General features: G+C 40.7%; 1 protein-coding gene across 2 annotated transcripts in view; it reads left to right on the top strand.

Moving 5' to 3' along the window:
* Positions 1 to 4,913: 4,913 nt before the first annotated feature.
* LOC143019998 (uncharacterized) overlaps positions 4,914 to 26,877 on the top strand; it is a 23,347-nt gene continuing 1,383 nt past the window's right edge. Inside the window, exons 1-7 of one of the 2 annotated variants that reach the window (XM_076176085.1) lie at positions 4,916 to 5,065; positions 5,337 to 5,555; positions 7,726 to 7,857; positions 10,452 to 10,640; positions 13,402 to 13,524; positions 20,564 to 20,663; positions 21,209 to 21,360. In XM_076176085.1, coding sequence (XP_076032200.1) covers positions 7,732 to 7,857; positions 10,452 to 10,640; positions 13,402 to 13,524; positions 20,564 to 20,663; positions 21,209 to 21,360 — 690 coding nt within the window. In that variant the 5' untranslated portion in view covers positions 4,916 to 5,065; positions 5,337 to 5,555; positions 7,726 to 7,731. Of the gene's footprint in view, positions 5,066 to 5,336; positions 5,556 to 7,725; positions 7,858 to 10,451; positions 10,641 to 13,401; positions 13,525 to 20,563; positions 20,664 to 21,208; positions 21,361 to 26,877 lie in introns of both variants that reach the window. The other variant, XM_076176086.1, reaches the window with a different exon arrangement.

The raw sequence follows: 26,877 nt of genomic DNA, 5'->3' as shown, positions 1-26,877 counted from the left end.
GGAGGTACAGTGATAATGGACTGGGTGGTGAGGTTGTTTAATGTTTGTTTGAGCGAGGGTAGAGTGCCGGAGGACTGGAGGAGTGCCTGTATAGTTCCGCTTTACAAGGGAAAGGGTGACAAGTGTGAGTGTAGCAGTTTCAGAGGGATCAGCTTGTTGAGTGTAGTTGGGAAGGCTTATGGGAGGGTCTTGATTGAGAGGATTAGAAGAGGAACAGAAGGAGTAATTGGTGAGGAACAGTGTGGTTTTAGGACGGGTAGGGGTTGTGTAGATCAGATTTTTGTGGTAAGACAGATATGTGAGAAAGCTATAGGAAAAGGCAAGGATGTTTTTTTGGGCCTTTATGGATCTGGAAAAGGCTTACGACAGGGTAGACAGGAAGGCACTGTGGGAGGTACTGCAGATATATGGAATAGGAGGAAAGCTGTTAAGAGCAGTCAAGAGTTTTTACGAGAGTAGTAGAGCTTGTGTTAGGATTAGAAATGGAGAGAGTGAATGGTTTGAGGTAAAGGTAGGACTTCGTCAGGGATGTGTTATGTCACCCTGGCTGTTCAATTTATACATGGATGGGGTGGTGCGAGAGGTGAATGCAAGGGTAGTGGGTCAGGAGTTGGAGATGATTAAAAAAAAATTGAGAAAAGTAGGAGGTGAGCCAGATGTTGTTTGCTGACGACACTGCACTTGTGGCAGCACCAGAGGAGGGATTTGAGGAAGTTAGTGACAGAGTTTGGGAAGGTGTGTGAAAGAAGGAAGTTGAAGATAAATATGGGTAAAAGTAAGGTGATGTGATATACAAAGGGAGAGAGTGACAGAAGGCTGGAGGTGAGCATTAAGGGTAAAAGACTGGAGGAAATGGATAGTTTTAGATACTTGGCTATGAATGTGGCAGGAAAAGGTGGAGTGGGGGTGGAGGTAGAATTTAGATTGAGAGAAACAAGTAAATGCCTTGGTGGATTCAAAAGTGTAATGAGAAATAGACATTTGGGAATGGATGCTAAGAGGAGGTTATATGAAGGAGTGATTGTGCCAACAGCATTGTACGGGGCAGAAACATGGAACATGAGAGAGGAAGAGAGAAGGAGTTTGAATGTGTTTGAGATGAAATGTCTGAGAAATATGATAGGGGTTACTAGGCTAGATAGAGTAAGAAATGAGGAGGTGAGGAGGAGAACAGGGGTGGAAAAGGAACTGGGAGATAGGGTTGATGAAAGGATATTAGGATGGTTTAGACACATGTAAAGAATGAGTGAAGAAAGATTAGTAAAAGAAGTGTGGAGGGCAGAGGTGGAAGGAGTGAATATGAGGGGGCGTCCTAAGATGATGGGGATGAAAGGGGCATTACAAAAGAGAGGAATGTCTGTGGAGGAAGGACGGGAGAGGACAGAAGATAGGGGTGAATGGAGAGGGGTTGTGTATAGATGATACTATGATGCATGAGGGGGAGTGGGTGGGGGATGGGGGGTGAGGAGGTATGTATGAGAAAAAAAAAATGACGCAGTCCGAAGGGATTTCTCCCCGTCTTCTCCTTTTCTGCATGAGGGGACGGAGAGGGGGTGTCGCCGAATTTATGAAGCGGCCTTGCTGTGGATGTGCTGTGTCTTGCGACACTACTTCTGACCCAGGGCAGTGGACAGGATGCAGGGATGACCCGTCATCCAGGAGGTGCCAAGATAAGAGGGAGGGAGGAGGGTGGAGGGGAGTGGAATATATAGGAAATGGAATGGGTGGGAGTGGTTTCTATACCTTTTTCTTTTTAGCTACCCCCCATGTAGGGGGAAAAAGCCTTTGGTATATGTATGTATGTATGTATGTATGTATGTATGTATGTATGTATGTATGTATGTATGTATGTATGTATGTATGTATGTATGTATGTATGTATGTATGTATGTATGTATGTATGTATGTATGTACATAGGTTTGATTATTATACAAAAATATATTGTAGTAATATGATGAAAATAAATAGTTTTATATGGAGTAATTCGAGGATGAGGGTGAAATACAATTTTTACAATAACATTGGCAGAGCATAAGATATCGGGACTTGCGGAAACAGATTGCGTGGAAAACTGAATATACAAGAGAGAACGGAAATAGTCACGTGTCACTACGATCTCCATCCACTCTCACATATAATTCAGCATGCACTTCAATATAAGTTACATAATACATATAGAATGTGGCATTATTACAATATTAATATTGGTGTATATGAAACATCCTATCATAATTACGCTAGGGAGTGACAGCATTAACCAATGAAACTATGCGTTTTGCGAACAACCATTTAGTAATCAATTCTTGTTCACTAGCGGCAGGGGGACACCCACGTTTTAACGACCACTTAACATTAACTTAATTCACAGGACATGCCGGCAATGGTATCAACCATCAAAGCCTTAATTACTTACATTAACAACTTAACTAATGCATTATTTCTCTATTAATTTCCCACTGGCCCATAGCGCCATAAAACTTCCTCACCACAAAAGATAGTTTAGACATAATAAATATTTGTCTAAAACAAAAGAATGTTGAAAATTATTAATAAGTCACTCCTTGATTTATTAACTTTAGTGGTAATTCCATACTTCACTGATCTCTAAGGCGCACTGAAAACACACTGCCGTACTAACACTGACACTTTGTGCGCGACAATGCATCTGCAATGACATTGTCACTGCCCTTAATATATCGTATCTGGAGATTGTACGATTGTAACACTTAGGCATTCTTAAACTTCACCCGATAGATAAACAATGAGGGGCTGCGGTCTGTGTACACGATCAGGGGTTACGCACTTGTCGTGATATACACCCTAAATCGTTCAAGAGACAGAATGATTCCCAGAGCCTCCTCGATTGTTGAATAAATCTTTTGTTAGAACTTCAGTTTCTGCGAAAGATAAACACTGGAGTGAACCGATCCCTCGGGTCCGTGGTGCAGAAGAATGGCACCCACTGCGGTGTCGCTCGTGTCCACCTGAAGGATAAATGGCTACTTAAGGTCCGAGGACCGCACCACAGGAGCATTTGCCAGTAATCATTTAAGGTTGTCAAACGTCATTTGGCATTCGCTGGTCCAATGGAACTTCTTGGAGATCAACAGATCACTGAATGGAACCGAGACAGAAGCGAAGTTCCGACAGAACTTCCTGTAGTATCCGCAGAGGCCTAGAAACCTAATGATGGTTTTCATATTAGTGGGAGTGGGGTACTACAAAATGGCTTCTATCTTAGCCGCTACCGGTGAAACTTGACCTGGCCTACCACATGGCCTGAGTAAGTCCCCTTGACATGGTCAAACTCATTCTTAGTAAGATTGACGGTTATGTTGGCCGCAGATAGAACGCTGAACAATTAGTAAAAGTATAAACAGGCGAGATAGTTCGTTGCAGGAAATTGCGTTAAAATTCGTTAATACTTTGTTTCGTGTTAACTCCTTATTTTCCCTTATATCTTACCATTGTAGACATGAGTAGGAATATTCCCATAATTATTGATGTAATTAAACGCCACATATCTCAGCCATTGCCCAGAAAGGTATTGGTAGGGTTGTATGAATTTAAAACTTGACCTGTTTAAAACTATTGAGTGATTAAAAAAAAAAAAAAAGACATGTGACTACATATTTGTTGGAAGTCTCAAACATTGTTTCAATACTATTTATTTTGAAGGTGTGATCATATGAGGACTACTTTAAGTATTAAATTTTTCATTTTTTATAGTATACATGATTAAGTATAGTGTTTTATTTGTTAAATGGCAGCCATGCGGCTTTTACAAGATAATTCAGTTCTTCGTCAAAATTCTGGACTCTCAGCAGCTCCCTAATTTGTGGTCCAACAAAAAATACCTTAGGGTTTTGCGTCACTTACTCTAGGAAACATATTTTTTCAAATATGTGAATCCCTTGCCAGTTCTATCTATACCTTTAACAAAAAATTTCATCAATCCTAGCTTCATACGCAAAGGAGGCTGATGAATTTTCTCTGAATCAACATAACATAAGAACATAAGAATAAAGGAGACTGCAAGAGACCATAAGGCCTACATTAGGCAGCTCCGCATCCATCACCACCAGTCATCCCCCTGTTTCAGTGCTTACTACATGGTTACTAAGTTTATCAAGTTTATTAACCAAGAGAAGGGTTGAGAACATTTTTCTCTTCTGGGGTCAGAGATCATTTGGGTCACACATTCTTTTCATAATGGTTTTTCTTATCCCGACTGTTCCACTCACAGAGAAAGCAACAAAACTTTGAGTAACCTAGCTACATTCCAAATAAAAGTGCCACAACCTTTAGGTCACCACAGATATTCCATTTATGTTCTTCATACTTATTTTTTTGGTAATACAACTTTACACTCTCATATGTTATCTTCATGCTAGCTGTATGGGTCAGAGGAACAGAAGGAAACTTATTTCTATCGTGGAGCAAAACAGCTTTCAGGCTCACTTTTGAAGAGTCAATAAACAAGCACCACTCATTCCTGTCATATTTATGGTTAAGTTTCTCCATAACAGAATATATATGCATCATTGCAAAACACCACACCATTCTCAAGTGAGAAAAACGGTTCAGAATCACAATGTAACTTAGGATAAAAACTAACTTTGGATTCTTTCTGGAAAAAATTCCAGCCCTATAATCTGGAACCGAGAAGTTCATATTGTTTTTTTTCACAATTTTAAATCCCGCACAATATCATTCGGATCTCCCTGACTCAATAAGTGTGGTTATCTTGAAGAACAGATTGCTTGACACTGCATAACAATCTCACTCGCTGTTGCCAAACTCAGTGTTACCAACCGCTTGATATAAATCTATTTTTTTGTTGACTAGTGTTATCGACGAACGTGTACACAGACCACAACCCCTCAGTGTTTATCTATCGAGTGAATTTCAAGAATGTCCAAATGTTACAGTGGGCCCTGGAACTACAGCTGTACAATCCTTAAATACAACATATTAAGGGCAGTCAATTCCACTGCTGTTGCACTATAGCGCATATAAAATGTCACTGTTAGTGTGGCAACGTGTCTTCAATGTGTCTTAGAGGTCAGTGAAGTGTGAAATTACAGCTAATATTAATAAGTTAATGAGTGATATATTAATCGTCCTCAACATTCTTGGGTCTAAATCGCCTTTGGTAATTGGGAAGTTTTAAGGTCCTATGGAGTATTGAAACACTTGATAGTTGAAGAATGGATTAGTTAATTTGTTAAGGTAAGTAATTAAGGTTTTTGTGGCTGATACCACTGCCGGCATGTTCTATGAGTTAAGTTGAAGTTAAATGACAGCTGAAACATTGGCCTCTCCGCGCCGTTAGTGAACAAGAGTTGATTGCTGAACGGATGTTCCCGCAACGCATAGTTTCATTGCTTAAAGCAAAGCCAGTGCTCTGCGCTTGCGCAGTCAAGGGTGGTGAGCTGTTTATCATATCATCTGATAAGGAAAATTTACACTCACTCTGAAGCTCCCTACCCATCGCTCAGCTTTTTGATCTGCCCATCGGCTCATCATTTCTTGCAGCACTACACCAACTAAGGTATTTTACGACTCTTTTCTTTCTATTATTTAATTTTTGGTAAGTGTACTTATACATTCAGGGTAAACAAACACACAACTAAAGCGCTTAATATCCACGGTTTTCAGAAGTGTTACTTTATGAAAGAGATAATCACACACTCCCAAATCACATAGTATTCCTGTTTTCAGAATTGTGTTTCGCGGGTAATATTTTACACAATTGTATTTATTTTAGGCCGTAGTTGTATACATAAGAAACTATATAACAAGCATCTGACTGCGAGAACTTTCTTTTGTTCACTTGTATTATCCACCATCAGTGCTTTTACAAGGATGTACACTGATGTTCGCGTTTATACTGTTGCTCCCGTAGGCGCTTTTTTGTTATATATATATATATATATATATATATATATATATATATATATATATATATATAAATGTATGTATATATATATATATATATATATATATATACGTGCAAAAATAATCACAATAACGCGCGACTAAATAATATTGCATAAACCACAGGGAAAATAAAGTCGGACATCCTCAGAATACAAGAAAGAGAGACAGAACATAATATTCATACAGAAGGTTATAGTCACATAAAAGTTTCGTACAATATGCATACACACACATTCATTTACAAATGGAACTAATAAGAAAGTGGAGAGCTTACAGTATTTTAGGTCATACGTGTTAGGAAATGGAGTGGGTTTGTAAGTAAATCATAGAGAAGGGAATCAGGTAAATTTCTGTGGGGAATGAAAATTGCTATGGGAAATAGGTATCTGGGGACGAATGCAAAAGGAAGAATATACAAGAGAGTAAAGGTGTTTGAGATTAAATAATTAAGGAATACACAAATATTACAAGGATGGGTAGTATTAGAAATGAGGAAGTGAGATGAAGAGCAGGGATGGAAAAGGAGTTGGTAGATATGGTTGATCAAATAATGATTAGACTATTTGGGCATATGGAAAGAACGAGTGAAGAAAGATCAACATAAAGAGTGTGGAAGGTGGAGGTAGATAAAGATAACTTAAGAAAAGACCAAGAATGAGGAGGATGGATTGGGTGAAAGGGGCACTGGATACAAGGAGAATGCCAGTCGAGCACAGAAGGGAGGTCTAAGAGACAGGTGTGAGTGGAGAATGTTCGTGAATGGATGCGGAAATGACGAGGCCCAAAGGAATTTTTTTTTTTACCACTCTTCAGATTTTTTTTATTAGATGGGAGGAGGGTCGCCACGTAATGCAGCGATGGGGGTAAACAGCTTAGACAGTCGGACCCTGCTGTGGAGGTGTTGTGTATTTATGCATTGCTTTTGACCCGAACAGTGGGCAGGGATCAGGGATAAATCTTCATCCACAAGGTGCTAAGAAAGGAGGGACAGTGTATGGATTTTTGGATAAGTTTTTGGATTGGCATGGGATAAGTGTAGGGTTGGATTATGCTTTAACTAAACTATCACGCTTAGAAGGGGGAAAGGGACTTTTTGTATAATAATTTTTGTATAAGTATTCTGTGTGTACTTTCAGACTTGATACTAACGGGACGAGAAATATCCTCAAGCTGTCAAGATGTAGCCATTGGGATAAATTTGACCAACAGCGTTGTGAACGAATAGAATAAACTTTCAGCCGAGGCAATTCAATGTAAAACAGTTAAAATTTCTAAGCTCATTTAGATAAAAGAAAAAAAAAAATCGCCCATCCTTGTTATGGACCAATAGGTCTTCTGTCAGCATGTTTTATTACAAATTATTGTAACTCATGATCATAATAATTAGACGGTTGAATAAAACAGTAAATGAATAAGTCTCTCGTATCGATAAACATCTAAGCAAGATGCTGTAATGACTGCCATTTATTTTATATTATTTGTTTATTTCTTTGTTATTATTTGTCTTTATTATTTGCTTGATTTTCAATTATCATTTGTCATTTTATTATTATTTACTATTTACCTGTTTGTTTATTTTCTAACCATACCTATGCATTTATTAATTTAATTTATCATTTATATTATTATAATTTTTATCTAATTTTATTTTATAATTCTTTTTTTATCATATTTTATCGCATCTGACCTAGTTATGGGCCAAAAGTTTTCCTGTCGGCTTGCTCCGCCTTTGTCTCCTATACATATCACGCCTTTTTCGGCAAATTTTTCTTGGACTACAGGTCGCCATGACTACAATGGAAATAACTCAGGAGTCCATGGACCAAAAGAACTTCACCCTGCGTTATATCCGGAAGTTCGAGCGTATCTATGGACCGACTTGGATGTCAACTGGTGGAGAATTTCGAACCAGGGTAATGTGAGAACATTATTAAGTATCTTTTGTGCCAGTGTGCTACATGTATTTAACATATATGAAATTAGTAGTTGCCGACGAATATTTGAAAAGAAACACCATGTAAGGACTAGGCCTTTCTTAGTACTGTGTTTCGCGTGTTGGAGCTTTATCAAGCACACAAATCTCTAGGGAAGACCCGGAGGAATGGCTGAGGTCATTGGAGCCTAGGAACGGTAAAGAAGAATAAGGAACAATTGTTCGTGTGTAGGAGGACATTTATTCACCGTCGATGGGAAAATATATAAGTGGAAGAAATAAGGTCAGGGGCATTTTGTCCAATGTATATGGACAAATTAGTGAAGAAATAAAGTGAGTGAGGAGCGCAAAAAATTATAGCGTTCCAAGAATTCGTTTGCAATTGGAAGCCAAAGAATCAGGTGGGGTGAAACGTTAAACATGACTATTTTGTTCGATCGTGTTGAATCCCTGGATGATGGCTGTTTCCACACATTTTCTCCGGATTGTATCAGACATTATATCACTATCAACGCTTGTGTTACATACAGAAACAGTCAGAGCTTAAGGGGTGAATTAAATTAGATTGATTTTTCTTATCTTCTTTCTTCTAAGTAAATACAGTTGTTGTTTTTTATCTACACCAAAGGACTCCCACCTGTGATCATCTTACTCCCACCAAGCCAAGTCTGCTCCGACTTCACAATTTAATTCATCCAATAACTTTGAACGTAACAAATAAAAGCCACTCTTTAAGGGCTTGACTTTACCTCCATGCACCAACAATTTTTCTCCCCCTCCACCCTTTTCTCCAATCAGAAAGGCTGTTATACTGTCTCAAGCAATACTGTTTACGTAAGCATTCTGTTGCATGCTGAGTGTGGCTTGTATGTTTACATTTCGTCACATCATCACTGTTATTGATATCCTAACTTGTATTTACAAACTTTAGGCGGTAGCGAGAATATGCAACTCTGCACTTCCTATAATATGCAACTCTGTACTTCCTATCGGCCAATTTTTCAAAACATCCAAATAATAGAATTTGCATATCTTTTCACCTCCTCCTCTATCTACTTAAATGTCTACCTCTATCTACCGGCCTCTTACAGTAGGGCTACATATCTCCGAAAATAGATATGGCTTAGATAACACGTTGAAAGAGAAAACTGAGTGCGAGAGAGACTTGTAAGTAGGGCTCTTACAGTAGGGCTACACAACCCCGAAAGCAGATATAGCTTAGATAACACGTTTTAGAGAAAACTGATTGCGAGAGACTTGGAAGTTCTCGTGAGTCCTTACCTTAAATCCAGGAAATAGTGCATTAACGTCAGGAATAAAGTTAACAGAGCATTAGGTTTCATTGATAGGACGGTTACAAATAGGTGTGCAGATTTAATTATCAAATTCTATCTAGCGTTAGTTAGACCCATCCTTGACTATGCGGTACAGTTTTGGTCTCCGTCTTATAGAATGGATATCAATTCACTAGAATCAGTGCAGAGGAGAATGACCAAAATGATACATGGGCTCAGAAATTTACCTTACGAAGAGAGGCATAGGCACCTTAACTTACACTCTCTGGAAAGACGCAGAGGGGGATCTAATAGATGTTGAAGTGGATCAAAGGCTTTAACAAAGGTCATCATATTAAGACAACAGAGCAGGACTCGCAGTGATGGAATTAAAATTGACAAATTTAGATTTAAGAAGTAAATAGGCAAGAATCGGTTTATCAATTGGGTGGTCAACGAAAGGAACAGACTTAGTAACCATGTAGTGAGCGCTGAAACTATAAGTTGTTTTAAGAAACGGTTAGGCAACTTTATAGATAGGGATGACAGGTGGTAATGGACATGGAACTGCCTAGTGTAGGCCTCATGGTCTCTTGTAGTCTACTTCATTCTTGTTCTTCCTCCTTCCCTCCCTCCCTCCCTCCCTCCCTCCCACAATCCCTGCCTCACCTCACCTCGTTTTCTCCGTCCCTCTTAGTCTCAGTCATGTGTATTACGACTATATACTTGAAAAAGCTGTGAAAAGCAAAACATCGTAATAATAAAGGCTCCGTCCTCACATGGTGTTTTATTTTGATAAAGATATTGAATATGAATGGAATGAGGGCTCCTCCGTGTAGGGTGGTGCCAAGGTCAAAACTCCTGGTGGTGCTAATAGGCCCTTTGAAAACTTTCTAGCCACCTCAAGAGATTTCGCTTAACTCCAAAATCCACAAGCTGGTCGTGGATAATGTCCCTGTTTGCAATATCAAAAGCACTTTAGATTTATAAACTACGAAGCTTGTGGAAGAAAGGCTACAAAGCTGCAGTGGCTAGCCATTGCACACTTATATAAAGCAATAAACGTTTTGAAGGAAATTAAAGACATAAAGATCTTCATGACTGGAAAGATAATGTTTGTCCACTTTGTTAATGAACATAACATAGCCAACTAAAGCAAAATTATACGAAAGACAATAATTTCCCGTCCTGTATTTCATAATACATACGTATTTGGAGCTTGATGTTCCTTGGAATTCACCTTGGATTTACATCTACCTCTGTAGTGAAGTGAATTACAGATGACTTGCATCATTTGCAGAAACTCCTGACCATGCTGGGATTGGTGCAAGGCCAGCGCGTGCTGAGTTTGGGAAGCGGACCAGGTGGTGAAGCATTTCTTATGGCGCAGTGCTACGGGGTTCACGTCCACGGTGTCGACATCTCTTCCAACATGTGTCAGATTGCGATGGATAACCTGGCTCTGAAGGAGAAAAAAGTTCAGGATTTGGTAAGTGGAATGGGGAACCAGGGGATGAATGTACGGGAAAGGAAGAAGAGAGCTGTGAGGGGAGGAAGGGAAGGTCCTAGGTGTAACTAGTTAGGTGTTTCAAATACAGAGTTTAGAAGAAAGTCAAGTATAAGTACACATGGGAGAGGGTGGTGGATGGTAAGGTGGTAGATAGAGCGTTAATGGGCTATGTAGTGGTAGATAGTAGAGAGGAGAGTGAGAGAGAGTGGGGGAATATCAGATAATTTTCTGGTGGAAGGTAAGTTGAGAGTGGAGGATAGATGGAGAAAGAGGAAAAGGACAAAAGGTAGGGAGGTGCTCAGAGTGAACTGCTTAAATGAGAAAGAAAAGGAGAAGGAGTACAAGAAGAAGCTGAGAGAGGAGTGGGAGGGAGTGAAGGATAGAGTAGAACTAGGAGTGGAGGAGGAATGGTGATGGTTCAAGGAGGGAGTCACAATGAGTGCAAAGAGTGCAATGAGTGGAACAAGGAATTCGGGAGGAAATAGAAGGAAGGGTAGTGAGTGGTGGGATGAGGAAACAAAGAAGGTTGTAGAAGAGAAGAAGCGAGCTTTCACAGATTGGTTACAAAATAGGACGAGAGAATCATATGAGAGGTACAAAGAAAAGAGAAGAAAAGTAAAGCATAAGATAAAGGAGGCAAAGAGGAGAGCAGATGTGAAATGGGGTAAGAGTGTGACAGAAAATTTTGAAAGTAATAAAAAGATGTTTTGGAAAGAAATTAAAAGAGGAAGAGGAGGCGAATCAAGTAGAGAAGAAAAGGTAAAAGGTGCAGATGGAGAGATGATAATGGAAGAGAAGGCAGTAAGAGGAAGATGGGCAGAGTATTTTAGGGAGTTGCTAAATGTGAAGTAGGAAAGGGAGGGAAAAGTAGTTGGAGTAGGAAGTGTTAAGAAAATGAGAGTGATGAGTGAGGAAAATGGAGGAGAAATAAAAAAGGATTGATTAAGTGAAGACAATTGTTAAGATGAGGAGGTACAGTGAAAGTGGACTGGCTGGTGAAGTTACTTAATGTTTGTTCCTTTACAAAGGAAGAGGGGACAAGTGAGTGTTGTAGTTTTAGAGGGATTAGCTTGTTAAGTGTAGTTGGGAAGGCTTATGGGAGGGTCTTGATTGAGAGGATTAGGAGAGGAACAGAGGGAGTAATTGGTGAGGAACAGTGTGGGTTTAGGAGAGGTAGAGGTTGCGTAGATCAGATTTTTGTGGTGAGACAGATATGTAAGAAAGCTATAGGAAAAGGTAAGGATGTTTTTTTTTTATGGATTTGGAAATGGCTTATGACAGGGTAGACAGGAAGGCACTGTGGGAGGTATTGCAGATATACGGGATAGGAGGAAAGCTTTTATGAGCTGTCAAGAGTTTTTATGGGAGTAGTAGAGTGTGTGTCAGGATTAGAAATGGAGAGAGAGTTGTTTGAAGTAAAGGTGGGACTTCGTCAGGGATGTGTTATGTCACCCTGGCTGTTCAATTTATACATGGATGGGATGGTGCGAGAGGTGGATGCAAGGGTGGTGGGTCAGGGATTGGAGATGGTTAAAGAAAATGGAGAAAAGTGGGAGATAAGCCAGCTGTTGTTTGCGGACGACACTGCGCTTGTAGCAGGATCAGAGGAGGGATTGAGGAAGTTAGTGACAGAGTTTGGGAAAGTGTGTGAAAGAAGGAAGTTGAAGATAAATGTGGGTAAAAGTAAGGTGATGAGATGTACAAGGGGTGAAAGTGGTAGCAGACTGGAAGTGAGTATTAAAGGAGAGAGACTGGAGGAAGTGGATAGTTTTAGATACTTGGGTGCGAATGTGGCAGGAAAGGGAGGAGTGGAGGTGGAGGTAGAATGTAGATTGAGAGAAGCGAGTAAATGCCTTGGTGGATTAAAAAGTGTAATGAGAAATAGACATTTGGAAATGGATGCTGAGAGGAGATTGTATGAAAGTGATTGTGCCGACAGCACTGTATGGGGCAGAAACATGGAACATAAGAGAGGAAGAGAGAAGGAATTTGAATGTGTTTGAGATGAGGTGTCTGAGAAGTATGATAGGGGCTACTAGTATGGACAGAGTGAGATATGAGGAGGTGAGGAGGAGAATGGGGGTGGAAAGAGAGTTGGGAGATTGGGTTGATGAAAAAGTATTGGGTGGATTTGGACACAGAAATGAGTGAAGAAAGATTAATTAAAGAGGTGTGGAAGGTGGATGTGGATGGAGTGAACAAGAGGGGGAGACCAATGATGAGATGAATGGATGGGGTAAGAGGGCTTTGGGAAGAGGGGAATGTCTGTTGAGGAAGGACGGGAGAGGACAGAAGACAGGGGTGAATGGAGAATGGTTGTATGTGGATGATATAATCCATGAGGTGGAATGGGTTGGTGAGGGCGGGTGAGGGAGTATGTATGAGAAAAAATTTACGCAGCCCGAAGGAATTTCTTCCCGTCTTCTCCTTTTCTGCATGAGGGGACAGAGAGGGGGGTTGCCGATTTAATGAAGCGGCCTTGCTGTGGATGTGCTGTGTTGCAACACTTCTTCTGACCCAGGGTAGTGGACAAGATGCAGGGATGACCCATCATCCAGGAAGTGCCAAGATAAGAGGAAGGGAAGAGGGTGGAGGGGAGTGGAGTGTATTAGGGATGGAATGAGTGTGAGTGGTTTTTATGCCTTTGTTTTTTGGCTACCTCCGTTATAAGGGGGAAAACACTTTGGTATATGCATGTATATTTATATATTTCCAAGCTGAAACTTCTGCTTTGTTGTAGATCCACTTCGAGGCTGCAGATATGACGAAGATGAAGTTAGAAGAAGAAAGTTATGATGTCATCTATAGCCGAGACACTATCCTCTACGTCAGGGACAAGGAGTCCCTCTTCAAGAAGCTGTTGGTACGTCTATTTCTTGGAGTTAATCAATACACACACACACACACACACACACACACACACACACACACACACACACACACACACACACACATACACACACACACACTCACACACACACACACAAATACATACACACACACACACACGTGTATGTGTGTGTGTAGTAAATCACTAGAAACTTGCGTTCAGAAATGCGGAAGTAACCACCAGGAATGATGAACTAACAAAGCAGAGAGCTTTCGTATATTGACATTTGTACTAGTAGAAAGAAATTACAATAGAAAGAATGATCATATTGTGAATTTACATCTGTATAACAGGTGAGCGGGTGACTAGCCCGCCACTAGAGGCTTTCTTCATTACGCCCTTTTGGAAGAGAAGCGTGTCTTTCAGTCGAAAAAAGATAGCACACTTCCATTTTGTTGTGCCTTCCGAGCAAGGAGGACGGCCCTGGCTTGCCTGTTCCGTTCAGTGTCTACATCCGCTATGCAATGCCTCAGTTCCGTGGTGACGGGACAAGACAGCAAGTAGTGGACAAGTGGACTACTTGTCTGAAGGCCACTGCCGCTCGAGGGAGTCGTCCCGTAGTTCCTTCCAAGTGCAGTACCTGATGCGCAAGAGATGCAGTGTGACTTGGCCCACCTTGTTTTGTTGTCGGTCGGCTCGAAGGGGTTGGTGGGCGGTGGCTCTTGCAAACCATGCCGCCTGCCTCGATGACTTCTCTTGTTCCTAGCGTTCGGCAGCAGTCCTGCGTTCAGCAGGAAACCGGGCCAGCACCTTGCATTGCTGCAGGTTGGGCAGGACGTCGCTGCTAATGTCGGGCATTCTGGTGGCCGCACGTGCCGCCTCGTCAGCAGCCTCGTTACCTCTTAGTCCCACGTGACATGGGATCCAGTTGAGCCGCACCCGTCGGCCCTCTGCAGCTAAGCTCTGTGTATGTGCCGATATGGAGATAACGATACTCACGTTGTCTATCGGGGTGTGTTGTTGCAGTGGCTCTAGGACTGACCTCGAGTCAGTGTGGATGACCACTGCGGCCTTATGACGGTGCTTGGCGTGTTCCAAGGAGTGCCAGATTGCCACCAGTTCCGTGTGTAGGGTAGAACAGTGGTCTGGTGTCCTCCAGGTGAGCACTTCTCCCTCGGTGACCACCGCCGCTCCCGCTTTGCCCTGGGTAGGATCGACGGAGCCGTCATTGTAGTAAATGGCACTCCCGGGGATGCCGGCCTGAACCACCGACATCAGCACGTGTTACAGGAGTTCATGGTGTGTGCAGTATGCCTAGCTGGCGTGCAGGTCGTTGATGATGACTTCTGTATGCGGTGGATCCCACGGTGTTGGTGCGACGTAGGTGGTGGTGGGAAGGTCAGGTCCTCCCTTCAGCAACGTTTTGGTGTCCACCAGGGTGTTAGCGGCGTTAGCGATAATTCTCAGCTAGGTGCCACTACCAAAGAGGTCTCTTCGATGTGGAAAAGACCTGGCGAGTTTCACACGTGCTGTGGATTCTCCGTCCCGCCGAAAGACTTTGGCTACCCAGCAAACCACGACCTGCTGGGCCATAAAGCCCAGGGAAACAAGGTCGACTTCATTTTGTAAGGCACTTGCTGTAGTCCATCGAGGTGCACCCAATATACCCCGCATTGCCTCGTTTTGCATCACTTCGACCCACTTTTGCTGCGTAAGTGACAGAGCGATAAGTACTAGTGCGTTGTAGTCCACTAATGTAAGGATGATCTGTACATAGTATAGGCGCAGCACAGATAATTAGGCCTCAGCACGTGCTCTTGTCATAACCTTTTTGAAGTTCGTCCTTGAACGAATTCGGTCTCTCAGGTAGGTGACCTGGGTGCCTAAGGTCAACCCTTGATCAGCCTATACGTCTAGGCATTGGTAGGTACGGATCCAGGCTAGTCTGACGCCCTGATTCTGTTAGTGACATTCTTGGGTGATTGCTTTGTCCATCATGGCCTTTGATTTCTCTGATGAGATCTTATGGCCCAGCTCCTTGCATTTCTCAGTGATGAGGTCAAGTGCCTGCTGTGCTCTTGGGACTTAGTTACCCTTGCCAGCGATGACAAGGAAGAGGTCGTCGGCGTAACTGAGAAGAGCTGTATGGCCCTTGAAAGGTAGGTTGATTGACTAGCTGCTCCATCATCAGATTGAACAAAAAAGGGATTGAGTACTCCGCCCTGAGGTGAACAGTTTTCCAATTCGCGGTTCTGTGATAGTTCCCTCTGAAACCTGGCCCTTGCCTACTGATGCTGTAAGTAGTACTGAAGCCAGGCAAAGAGTCTGCCCTGAAAACCTTTCTCCACCATGGCTGTCAGGATGGCATGAGGGTTTGCCAGTTCGCATGTCTTCTCCAAATCGAGGAAAACAACCACAGCGAAGCGGTTATCAATCCTGCTCAGCAGGGCTATGATGCTGTCGACGTTCCCAACTCCCTACGTGGAACCGAAGGCGGGTAAACACTATTTGTTCTGCAGTCTTGGCCGTGACGGGGCTTGGTGGGCTCACTAGGTTTAGGAATATGTTGTATATCGGCCTCTTTCTATGTGCCCGGGAGGCGTCCCGCTAGTCATGATTGGTTTATGAAGGATAGAATAGCCCCTTCGCCTGTTGGTCCGGCGTGGGCCAGCATCAATTAAGTGACTTGATTCGCTCATCTGGCGGTGTCCCGGCTTTTCTGAGCTCGGATGAGCTCCCGTTGAGTAAAAGACTTGTCCGTCACGTCGAGTATCTTCCGAGCGATGTCTATACCTCTCTGGTCTCAGCTGTTGCTGTAAAACTAGAATCTCCGTAGGTAGCTGAGCAGTGGCACAGCGTGTGACGAATATGTCCGCCAACATTTCCACTTCCTCCCGTGGATGAGGGTGGGCCGCAGATCGTGATGTTATCTTGCCGGAGGTCATCCTCAGTTTGAACCATGGGTCGGAAAGGTCAGTGTGCTGGTTGAAACTGGAGCACCACACCTGTCACTTTGCCTCTTTTCCTCTCTTGCTGCTTCTCTTTAGATATTGGCAAGCCTGTTTCTTCCTTGGAATGGAGGCACCCACTCCCCTCCCTATAGCCGCAGTTAGGTCTCTCTCCCATTCATCTAGGTCCTCCGGCAGCTTGTACGCCTCCCACCATTCTTCCAGAACAACCTGGACCTTGGAACATTCTGCTCCCTGGGTGTTACAGCGTGGAGGTGGAAGTGGCATTTGCGGTACGATGACCCTCAGTATAGTGGTGATGGTATAATGGTCGCTAGTTAATGTGGGGTAGACCCGCCATATGACATCAGGAGCCAGGTCCTTTAAAACAAAGGTGTGGTCCAGTTTCCTGCCTCGTATGTGCGTAGCATCTCCGGTGTTGAGGAGGACAATATCCAGCAGTTCCTCCATGAAATTAGCCAGATGTCGCCCTCTAGAGTTGGTGGAGGACACAGACTTTAGCAGTGGGTGGTGTGCTTTGAAATCTCTGCCCACGATGCTGCTGCTGTGTGTAGCAAATGAGAACACTTCATCTAGTTGCAGCACTCCATTTGGTCGCTTGTAGATGATGTAGACAGTGAGCGAAAAACAACTGAGCTGGGGTTGTATGGTCATCACCTCTACTCCTTCGCCACAGTACACAGGGTCAGTGATCCTGTGATAAAGGAAGCTGATCCGCACTATTATTAGCAGCCACGGAGGTGGTCATCTCTGCCATACAGGAGATAGTGGGCCGTGTAACCTGCCGCCCTCCACTCAGAGTCCTCCGGTAATAGCTTCTCTTGCAGGTGTACAACGTCTATGTTCTCTTCTACAAGGGCCTGGGTGATTTGGTGGTTTCAGTCCGTCGGGCGTGAGGCTACGGTCGCTGTCGTTGCCTTCATGCTGCTCCATTATCACGGTGGCCAAAGATGGCGGTATTGGGACCAGCCGGCTGTCGCGGTGAGCATATAGCCCTTCTGGGAACGGTAGTCATGATGTTTCCAGGAGTTGTCTGACCTCCTGCATCAGATGACCCAGGAGGCCTCTCAGTATAGCGGAGGAGATAATCTCCAGAGGGCTGGCGAAGAGAGCCGGATCTTCCTTAGCAGAGGCAGAGTCTTGGATCACGGGCCTGGGGCGTCAACGGTGGGAGCAGGGACGTTATCGGTCGGCGCAGGAACGTCAACGGTCGGCGCAGGGGCGCCGTTAATGGTCGGTACGGAGTTTTTTGTTTGTTTTTCGCTGATGACGGCGTCTTGGACGCTGTGGTTTTGGTTCCTGGTACGAATGGGACTCCGGCGCCTCTATTGTCTGTTTCTTTCGTTGGATGTGTTAAATGTTACATGGGGCGGGTGTGTGAGGAGTGGCTGAGCCCCAGGCTGGGCGAGTTGGTGGGGGTACAGGGCGAAACCGCTGCTGCCGCTGTTCCGTTCCCTGTTGTCGTTATTTTGTACAATTCTGTTGGTACTTCCTTTGGCTATCTGTTCCATCAGGGAGCCTCTAAATCCATTCATGGCAGCGTGGGTGTTAAGCATAATTTTTCTGAAGGCAGCTTGGACAACGAGACGTGGTGGGCTGTTTGGCCTTGTACCTGTTAATACATTCTTCGGTTGGGTGTGCCTGGCTGCAGGGGGGGGGGGGGGTTGTGTATCAGTGGCATCGAACCGGTTCACTACCGTAGTGGCGCAGGGTGTATTTACTCCATACCTCCACCCTTCTCCAATCAGAAAGACTGTTACACCGTCTTAAGCAATACTATTTACACAAGCAATCTCAACATTGAAGTGGAATGGCCTAGTTTACATATTGTCACCTTACCATTAAAATATGTACTCTAACTTTAGATGGTGAGCGAGATTATGCAACTCCGCAACTCCTTCGCGGCTATTGTTTTCAAAATATCCAACTCGTAAAAATGAAATTCTCTCCACCTACCCCTCTATCTACCTGACTCATTTCCTATAGATAGGAGTCATTCCTTTTACTTAACTTGGTTGCCTGGGATATCTATTCGTCGTCATCTGAGTCGTCAAAGATACTACTTTTCCTTGTGGAAGACATTGCAGTTAGAATCTAGAAAAACGGAAGTATATGAGAGAACAAGCCACGGGAAGAATGAACTCGGAGAGCTAAAGAGATACACATGGTTTTGCCGCCTTTCTGGTAATCAGCAAACAATTGGGACAATTGCTTACAACTGGTGTATATATATATATATATATATATATATATATATATATATATATATATATATATATACATATATATATATATATATATATGTATATATATATATATATGTATATATATATATATTTATATACACATTTATTCCCTTACTAGATTTGATCAAACTGTATTCAATTAAAATTTCTTCCGGGATGTTGTTATTTGTATTGAATTTTCGCGTCGCGACCCAATCAATTGAGTGGGTGAAACTGCTCATGTAAATGAGTGTACCACTGGGCTGGTTTCCCTCTATAACGTGTTTCTTGTTTTGATTACGTTATTAGAGAGGAGCAATTAGAAATAAACAATATCAGGTATGGGGTGTGCAGAAGATTTAAATACCTTGGCTCTATGGTTGATGATGATAATAAGATGGAAACAGAAATTAAAAGCAGAATAGCATCAGCCTATCGATGTTTTTTCAGTCTCCAAAAAGCCCTGGGAAGAGCAAACATATCTAAAAAGACAAAACTGAAAATCTACAACACCATTATCAAACCAGTTTTGCTGTATGGATGTAAAACATGGAGTCTCACATAGAGAATGGAACACTCCTTATCTGTCTTTGAAAATAAAGTCCTTAGGAAGATATTTGGCCCAGTGTATGATATAGATGAACAAGCACAACTATGAACTGAGAGAGTTGGCAGAATACAGAAGCTAGAGAATTCTTGAAATAAGTTATCATCTATCAATGATAATGTTTTTGGCTTATGAATTATTGGAGAGAGTGGTATGGAGAAAATCAAGGATGGCGTAAAGTACTTTATTCTCCAACGTTCCGACGGTCCTCTTCTGTCGAAACATTAGACGATAGTCCTTTTTTGCGCCATTCTGGATGTTTTCTACATCACTTTCTCCAACCATTTGTCTTTTCGCACGTCATTACTAACTTTATTCCTTCAATTAATTATCTTATTCCTATTTGTTCAAATCAATTTAATTCATAAACATATGCATGTTGCTTCCCCTTTTCTTAATTCACAGGCATATCGCATGGACAAATATTAAAAATAAATCTTCCTTTTCTTGAGGGTTATATTCTGATGAAAATGTCTTCATGATAGTACAATAAGCTCACCCTATAATTCCTTTCTAGTCAATCATATTTTCGAATGCAATAGTTTAGGAGCATCGAGAGCATTGGCGTAATTTCTTTCCGACCCAGTCTAACTTCTCTTGATATTCCTACCATACCTCTGAATGAATCTGGTTATATTTAACACCTATCTATGCCCTTAAATCCTCCACAGATAAGTCTATACCCACACATTGTGTTTTTCTGTCTTCACTTGATTGCCCTGACACTCTTGAATGCCCCTTCATGTTCATGATCCCTCATAGAAATCCCTCAATTTCTCGAATCTCCTGAAATTTCCCAAAGATATCTGGACGGCACTGTTTTTGCACCGGACATCCTTGGTGCTTCGGATATCAGATTATATATGGTGTGAAACTAACACCTTAATATGACTCTGGTAACCCTAGATGCCCCTGACACCTTTATCAGTTCTTGTGATGGCATCTACTGATAACTCCCCAGCTACCTATTGCATAACCCGATTCCTGCTATATTATGAGAAATGCCCCTGTCTCCGTAACCTATGGCCCCCCCAATATATGTATGTATATATATATATATATATTTATATATATATATATATATATATATATATATATATATATACATACATATATATATACATACATATATATATACATACATATATATATTTATATATATATATATATATACACATACATATAAAATAAAATAACTTGACCCATGAACACTACATGCTTTTGGCTCGTTATGAGTCTCTTCCCTTTCTGTACATTCCAGTCTTTTGCAGGGCTGGCTGCGACCTGGAGGAAAGCTGTTCGTGGTCGACTACTGTCGGAGAAACAAAGAGGATTCCCCCCAAGAGCTTGAGGACCTCATTAAGCTGCGCAGTAAGAAATGCATAATTATCTTCCTATGAGTGATGACCACTTCTAATGCATTCACCTTCTAAATCTATTACAAATTAAGTTTTTCAATGTTTCCCTTGATAATGATAATAATGAAATATTAAATCGATTCCTTTTGTTCATTCGGATATTGCTAACACCACCACATCTTTGACGAAATAATTCCTTCCCTTTATGATCAAAATAATCTATACTACGAATCTGCGCAATGCACTCCTTACAAATACATAAAATTTTCCTGATTAATACAACTGGATGATTAATTTCTTTAGCCTAAACAGTGTCGGCAGCAGCTAGAAATCCACTTACAAAACATCCCTCGTTAGCAATTGTAACTCGCGTTTTTACTTCACTCTCTAAAACTCCTCCTCCTCCCAGATTTTCATTTCTCTGCCTTTCCTCTCCATTATCGGCAATAGAGGATTCTACCATAGAACTATCATTTCCACTAGGATTTATTACCAAATATGATTCACTGGTATGAATATCCCGGTGGAACTTGTTGTCTAAATTAAGTTTCTTAATAGGATGGAGCTTGATTACGCTGGTAGATTACGAGGAAATGCTGCGAAAAGTTGGTTTCAAGGACGTGAGGGCCCAGGACGTATCCGACGAATTCCTCCAACTTGTAACTGAATATAGCAAACATTTAATGGGCATGAGAGAATGCTATATCCAGGTAAGGGTCCTCTGGTTAAAGCTTTTCCATTTGACGAATCAAACAGAAAGTGTCAGGTGGTATCCGTGTAAACTAGCGCCCTCGTTGCTCGGAGAATCAGATGGGATTTCAGAGACATGACAGTTCCTTGAGGTTGGACGGAACCAAACCATTCCAATGAAATAATTTTGTAACACTTTAAAGACCTGCAAAAAGGAGACTTCCCACTCTCCATGGAGATTAAGAAAGTCTAATTGACATGAAGTTGCCACGCCGTAGTGTGGATTTGACGGTTGGCATCCAAGAATCTTAAAGGAAATGAAAAAGGAGATTATTGTTCCATTAGAAATTATTTTCAAGAAATCCGTCATATCCAGAGATGTCCCAAGAGAATGGAAGCTAGCTAACGTTATTCCAATATTTAAAAAAGGTGACAAAAAGAAACCAAATAACTACAGGCCTATAATTTTGACTTTAATCGTAAGAAAAATAATGGAAACTATCATCAGAGATGCTATCGAACATCATTTAGAAAGTCACCGTTTGATAAATGATAGCCAGCATGGTTTCAGACGGAAACGTTATTGCGTGACTAACTTACTCGAATTCTACAACACAGTTATCTCGAATTATGACAAAAGAAACAATATAGATTTAATATATCTAGACTTTGCAAAAGCTTTTGATACCGTCCCACACGAAAGACTACTTACTAAATTAGCTTCGCACGGAATAAGTGGTAGCCTATTAAGTTGGACTAGTAATTGGTTGAATGATCGAAAATAGAGAGTTGTTTTAAATGGAAAAACTTCTAGATGGAAAAATGTTACAAGTGGAGTTCCTCAGGGTTCCGTTCTTGGGCCACTTCTATTCATAGTATATATAAATGATATAGACCATGGACTAAAATCTACTGTTTCCAAATTTGCTGATGATACAAAACTGTGCGGAATGGCAAATGATTACTTAAACCAATTAGATATTCAAGAAGATTTAGATCAATTACAGCAATGGTCTGAAAAGTGGCTAATGAAATTTAACACAAGTAAATGCAAGGTAATGCACATAGGTAAAAATAACAGTAAGTACGATTACAAGTTATTTGGAAATTCGTTAACAAAAGTGGATAGTGAAAAAGATCTCGGCGTAATTATCAGTAACGATCTCAAATCATCCAAGCAGTGCATTTCAGCCTCTGAGAAAGCAAATAAGATTCTGGGACTGATTGCGCGATCTTTTGATTTCAAAAGTCCATCACTCATTAACAAGCTATATAAATCGTTAGTTCGTCCACATTCGGAATATGCTGTTTCCGTATAGCCACCGAATCTCATTTAAAGACATTGACAGACTAGAAAAAGTACAACGGCGAGCCACAAAACTGATTCCAAATATCAAAAATAAATCATACGAAAATCGACTAAAACACATGAATCTGTTTTCCCTAAAAAAGCGTAGACTCAGAGGTGACTTAATACTGATCTTTAAAATTCTAAAGGGAATTGACAACATCAAAAATGACCAAATTTTCACATTGAATGAAAATCAGACAAGAAACAATGGTCTCAAAGTGTCCGGAAATAGATTCAATTTGGAAGTAGGTAGAAACAACTTTGCCAACCGTGTAGTTAATGAATGGAATAAACTTCCTGCACAGGTAGTGCAATGTAGTTCAGTTCGAAGCTTTAAGAATCATTTAGATAAACACCTAAGCAAGATGCTGTAATGATTATGATTTATTTTATATTATTTGTTTTTGTTTTGTTATCATTTGTCTGTTTGATTTTCATTTATTATTAGTTAAATGTAAATTTATTATTATGTACTATTTGCCTGTTTGTTTGTTATTTAATTATACCTATGCATTTATTTATATATTCTATTTGTTATTTACATTATCATAGTTTTTATCTGTTAATTTATTATTATTGTTATTATTATAGTTTTCTGCATCCGACCTAGATATGAACCAATAGGTCTCCTGTCGGCATGCTCCGTTTTTGTAATCCTTTGTAATTTGCAAGCGTCTGGATGTATTGGGAGGCGCAAGCATGCAGTTTCGTAATGCACATAATTATAACCATTCACACACCCGCGCGCGCGCACACACACACACACACACACACACACACACACACACACACACACACACACACACACACACACACACACACACACACACACACACACACACACACACACACACACACACACACACACACACACACACACACACACACACACCCACACACAACACACACATGTATATATATATATATATATATATATATATATATATATATATATATGTATATATATATTTATATATAATATAGAGAGAGAGAGAGAGAGAGAGAGACGGACAGACATCAGACAGACCATCTGACAGATATAGATATAGACACAGGCAATGGGGGGTGATGCGACTATGCCCCCCGCCCTCTTTTGCAAGGAAAAATTATAAAGAAAAAATATATTCATTAAACGAAAAAATGATATAGAAATACAAAGTTACGCTCTCATTGGATTTGTTTTGAGTTAATGGTACGATGTAAGCTGTGATATCCTGTTCTGTATGATGAAAAAGAAAATGTTAATTCATTGTAAGCCCTCATTTAGAATTGAATTTACATAAAATTAAAGTAAACTTAGTAAGTACTATAGTAAAATCTTGTGTCAATAACCTAGTAGTTACGACACCAGATTGAACGCTTATAATCAATCAATCAACAGTAAAATCTTGGGTTAAATTTTCAGGAATTCAACTTTTTGTTAAATTTTCCCGGGACCCTTGGATGAGAGAGACTTACTAAAAGCATAACTATATGCCTTAGACTTTACAAATATACCACTGGATAATCTATTTCCGGGTGAAAATAATCGATTATTAATTGGTAACTGATCACAAAAGTGGTGAAAGTGATCGATTACAAAAAAAAAAAAAAAAAAAAAATGCTCATTCCCAGATTCCCATTACACCAACAGCTGACGAAGCAGAAAGAGAAAGAAGTAAAGATATCCACCATAGCTTCTATAAATATAGACGGATTGATATAAGCAAAATTAGAAATGAATTTCTACTTAAAGTAGAAATAACCAGACATAATGTGCTTTGCTGAAACTAAGCTTAATGAAAATATTGGTGCACAGGAAGGCGAGGGAAAGTATAACTTATGGAACAAGGAAACACAAGTAAAAGTTGAAGAAGGTTCTTACTCTTACTTCCTCCTCTGGTCTTCGGGCCACTTGGTGATCCATAACCGATTTTGTAGCGTCTCGCCATGTCTTTCTGTTCTTTGACAACTACTCCTTCCAGTCTCTTGGTTCTATTCTGCATATCTGCACAACTTCTTCAACGCATCTCCTCCAGTCTTGCATCCTTGTGACATGTCCTGCCCATTTCAATCTTTTTAATCTTATTACATTTTTAATATGGGGTTGTTTTGTTTGTTCTCGAATTTCCCAGTTATGTCTTATTCTCCATTCTTGCCTTTGGTTGTCATACATGGGTCCTAAAATTCTCCGTAAAATCTTATTTTCAAGAACTTCAAACTTCTTCTCCATAGCTTTTGTAAGGACCCATGTTTCACAGCCGTACAATATGACTGGTCTCATTATTGAGTTGTACAGTCTCAGTTTTGAAAGTTGAAGAAGGTGGGATGATAAATGAAAAGAAGCATCAATGTGGAAAAAGTAGAAATGGGAGATGGAATGGCCGAGGTAATGAAAAAGGTTGAAAAGATATATTGGAGTGGCATACTTCCCTCCAGAACAGGCGCACGGAATGAGAGTACAGGGTGAGAATATAATTCTCATGGGTGACTTTAATTATAGAGAAGTATTATGGGACGGATGGAAGACAAAGGGAAATGAAGAGTCCTGGAGTAGCATATTACTGAAGATAGCAATGGATAATATAATTGCTCATTAGATAAAGTAACCATCATGATATAGAAACGAAGATCAAACTGCAAGGTTTGATATGATCTTAACAAAGGGACTTAAAGTTATTGAATTATTGAAACACCACTACCCACAAAGTAAGAGTGACCATGTGCTTCTTGATTTTTTTATGAAACTAGGGAAGTTAGAATTAAGAAAGAAAATATACAAACAAGTGGGTTACAACTTTACAATGGCAAACTTTGCTATTCTAGGAAAAATATTCAGTAAATTGAAAGGAGTTTAATGAAACTATGGGAATTAAAAAGGAATGGAAAACGCACACAAAAAATGAATGGAAGAAATGTGAAAAAATAGAGAGAATTATAAATAAATATATATATATATGTATACATATATATATTTATATTTATATATATATATATATATATATATATATATATATATATATATACTTCTGGTGCAGGTTTTCTTTTATACACACTGAATTGAACACCACAGCGTTTTCACAGTTATTAATTTTCTTCTTAATATTTTCAAGTTTCCTCACTAAGGTTCTAATCTTGGGAGGATGAGCGGAAACGAACTTTCCAAAGTTCTCCATTTTAATTATTCGACGTTTCGACTGCAAGGAGTCATTTTCAAGATACAAATACAGTTCAGACAACACAATTTTACAGATACGTTACATGGTCACAGGAAAAATTAGAATGCTACACTCTGTGTCATGCGCGACATTTAAACCTCCGAAGACCTGACTCTGGTTGACCTTAGGGCTTCAGAAGGGGGAGGGGAAAGGGGAAGGAAAGTTGAGGGGGAGAGAGTAGTCGTCGGAGTAAGGTGAGGTGAACTAACATGCTTAGCATGCCTAAGGAGGTTGTGTACTGCATGTAGCGTGGAAGTATTAAACAGGGAAATAGCAGAAACCAAATTGACCTGTATTTTGATAACAGGAGACAATTCTCTTATATACACGACCTCTAACATTTTCAGTTCCTTAATGTCGCTGCATTGGGCTAGCACTTCAATGTTATGAACAACGGTTGCTCTATCTAACACAAACTTGTGATATCTTTCAAAGTTATTTTCAATTACTCCACTTGAATACTTCTATTAGATAACCCCGCACTCTGCGTCTTTCCAGAGAGTGTAAGTTAAGGTGCCTAAGCCTCTCTTCGTAAGGCAAATTTCTGAGTCCATGTATCATTTTGGTCATTCTTCTCTGAACTGATTCTAGTGAATTGATGTCCATTCTGTAGGACGAAGACAAAAACTGTACCGCAAAGTCAAGGATGGCTTTAACTATTGCTAGATAGAGTTTAGTAATTACCTCTGCACTTCTATTCGTTACCGTCCTAGTAATGAACCCTAATGCACTGTTAGCTTTATTTCTGGTGCTAATGCACTGCTTCCTGGTTTTAAGGTCCGGACTCACCAGAACTCCCAAGTCCCTCTCACACTCAGATTTTTCTAAAAACGTGTTATCTAAGCTTTATCTATTTTCGGGGTTGTGTAGCCCTACGTTTAACACGCTACACTTAGAGATATTGAAGTTCATTTGCCATTTCACCAACCATGTTAACAATTTATTAAGATCATCCTGCAGAATCCCTGCGTCGTCTCCTGACCTAATTA

Source organism: Oratosquilla oratoria, chromosome 38, assembly GCF_046742065.1.
Source record: "Oratosquilla oratoria isolate Oo_2021 chromosome 38, ASM4674206v1, whole genome shotgun sequence".
NCBI lineage: Eukaryota > Metazoa > Arthropoda > Malacostraca > Stomatopoda > Squillidae > Oratosquilla > Oratosquilla oratoria.
The sequence above is the reverse complement of the archived record's forward strand: the minus strand, read 5'-3'. Positions and strand labels throughout refer to the sequence as shown.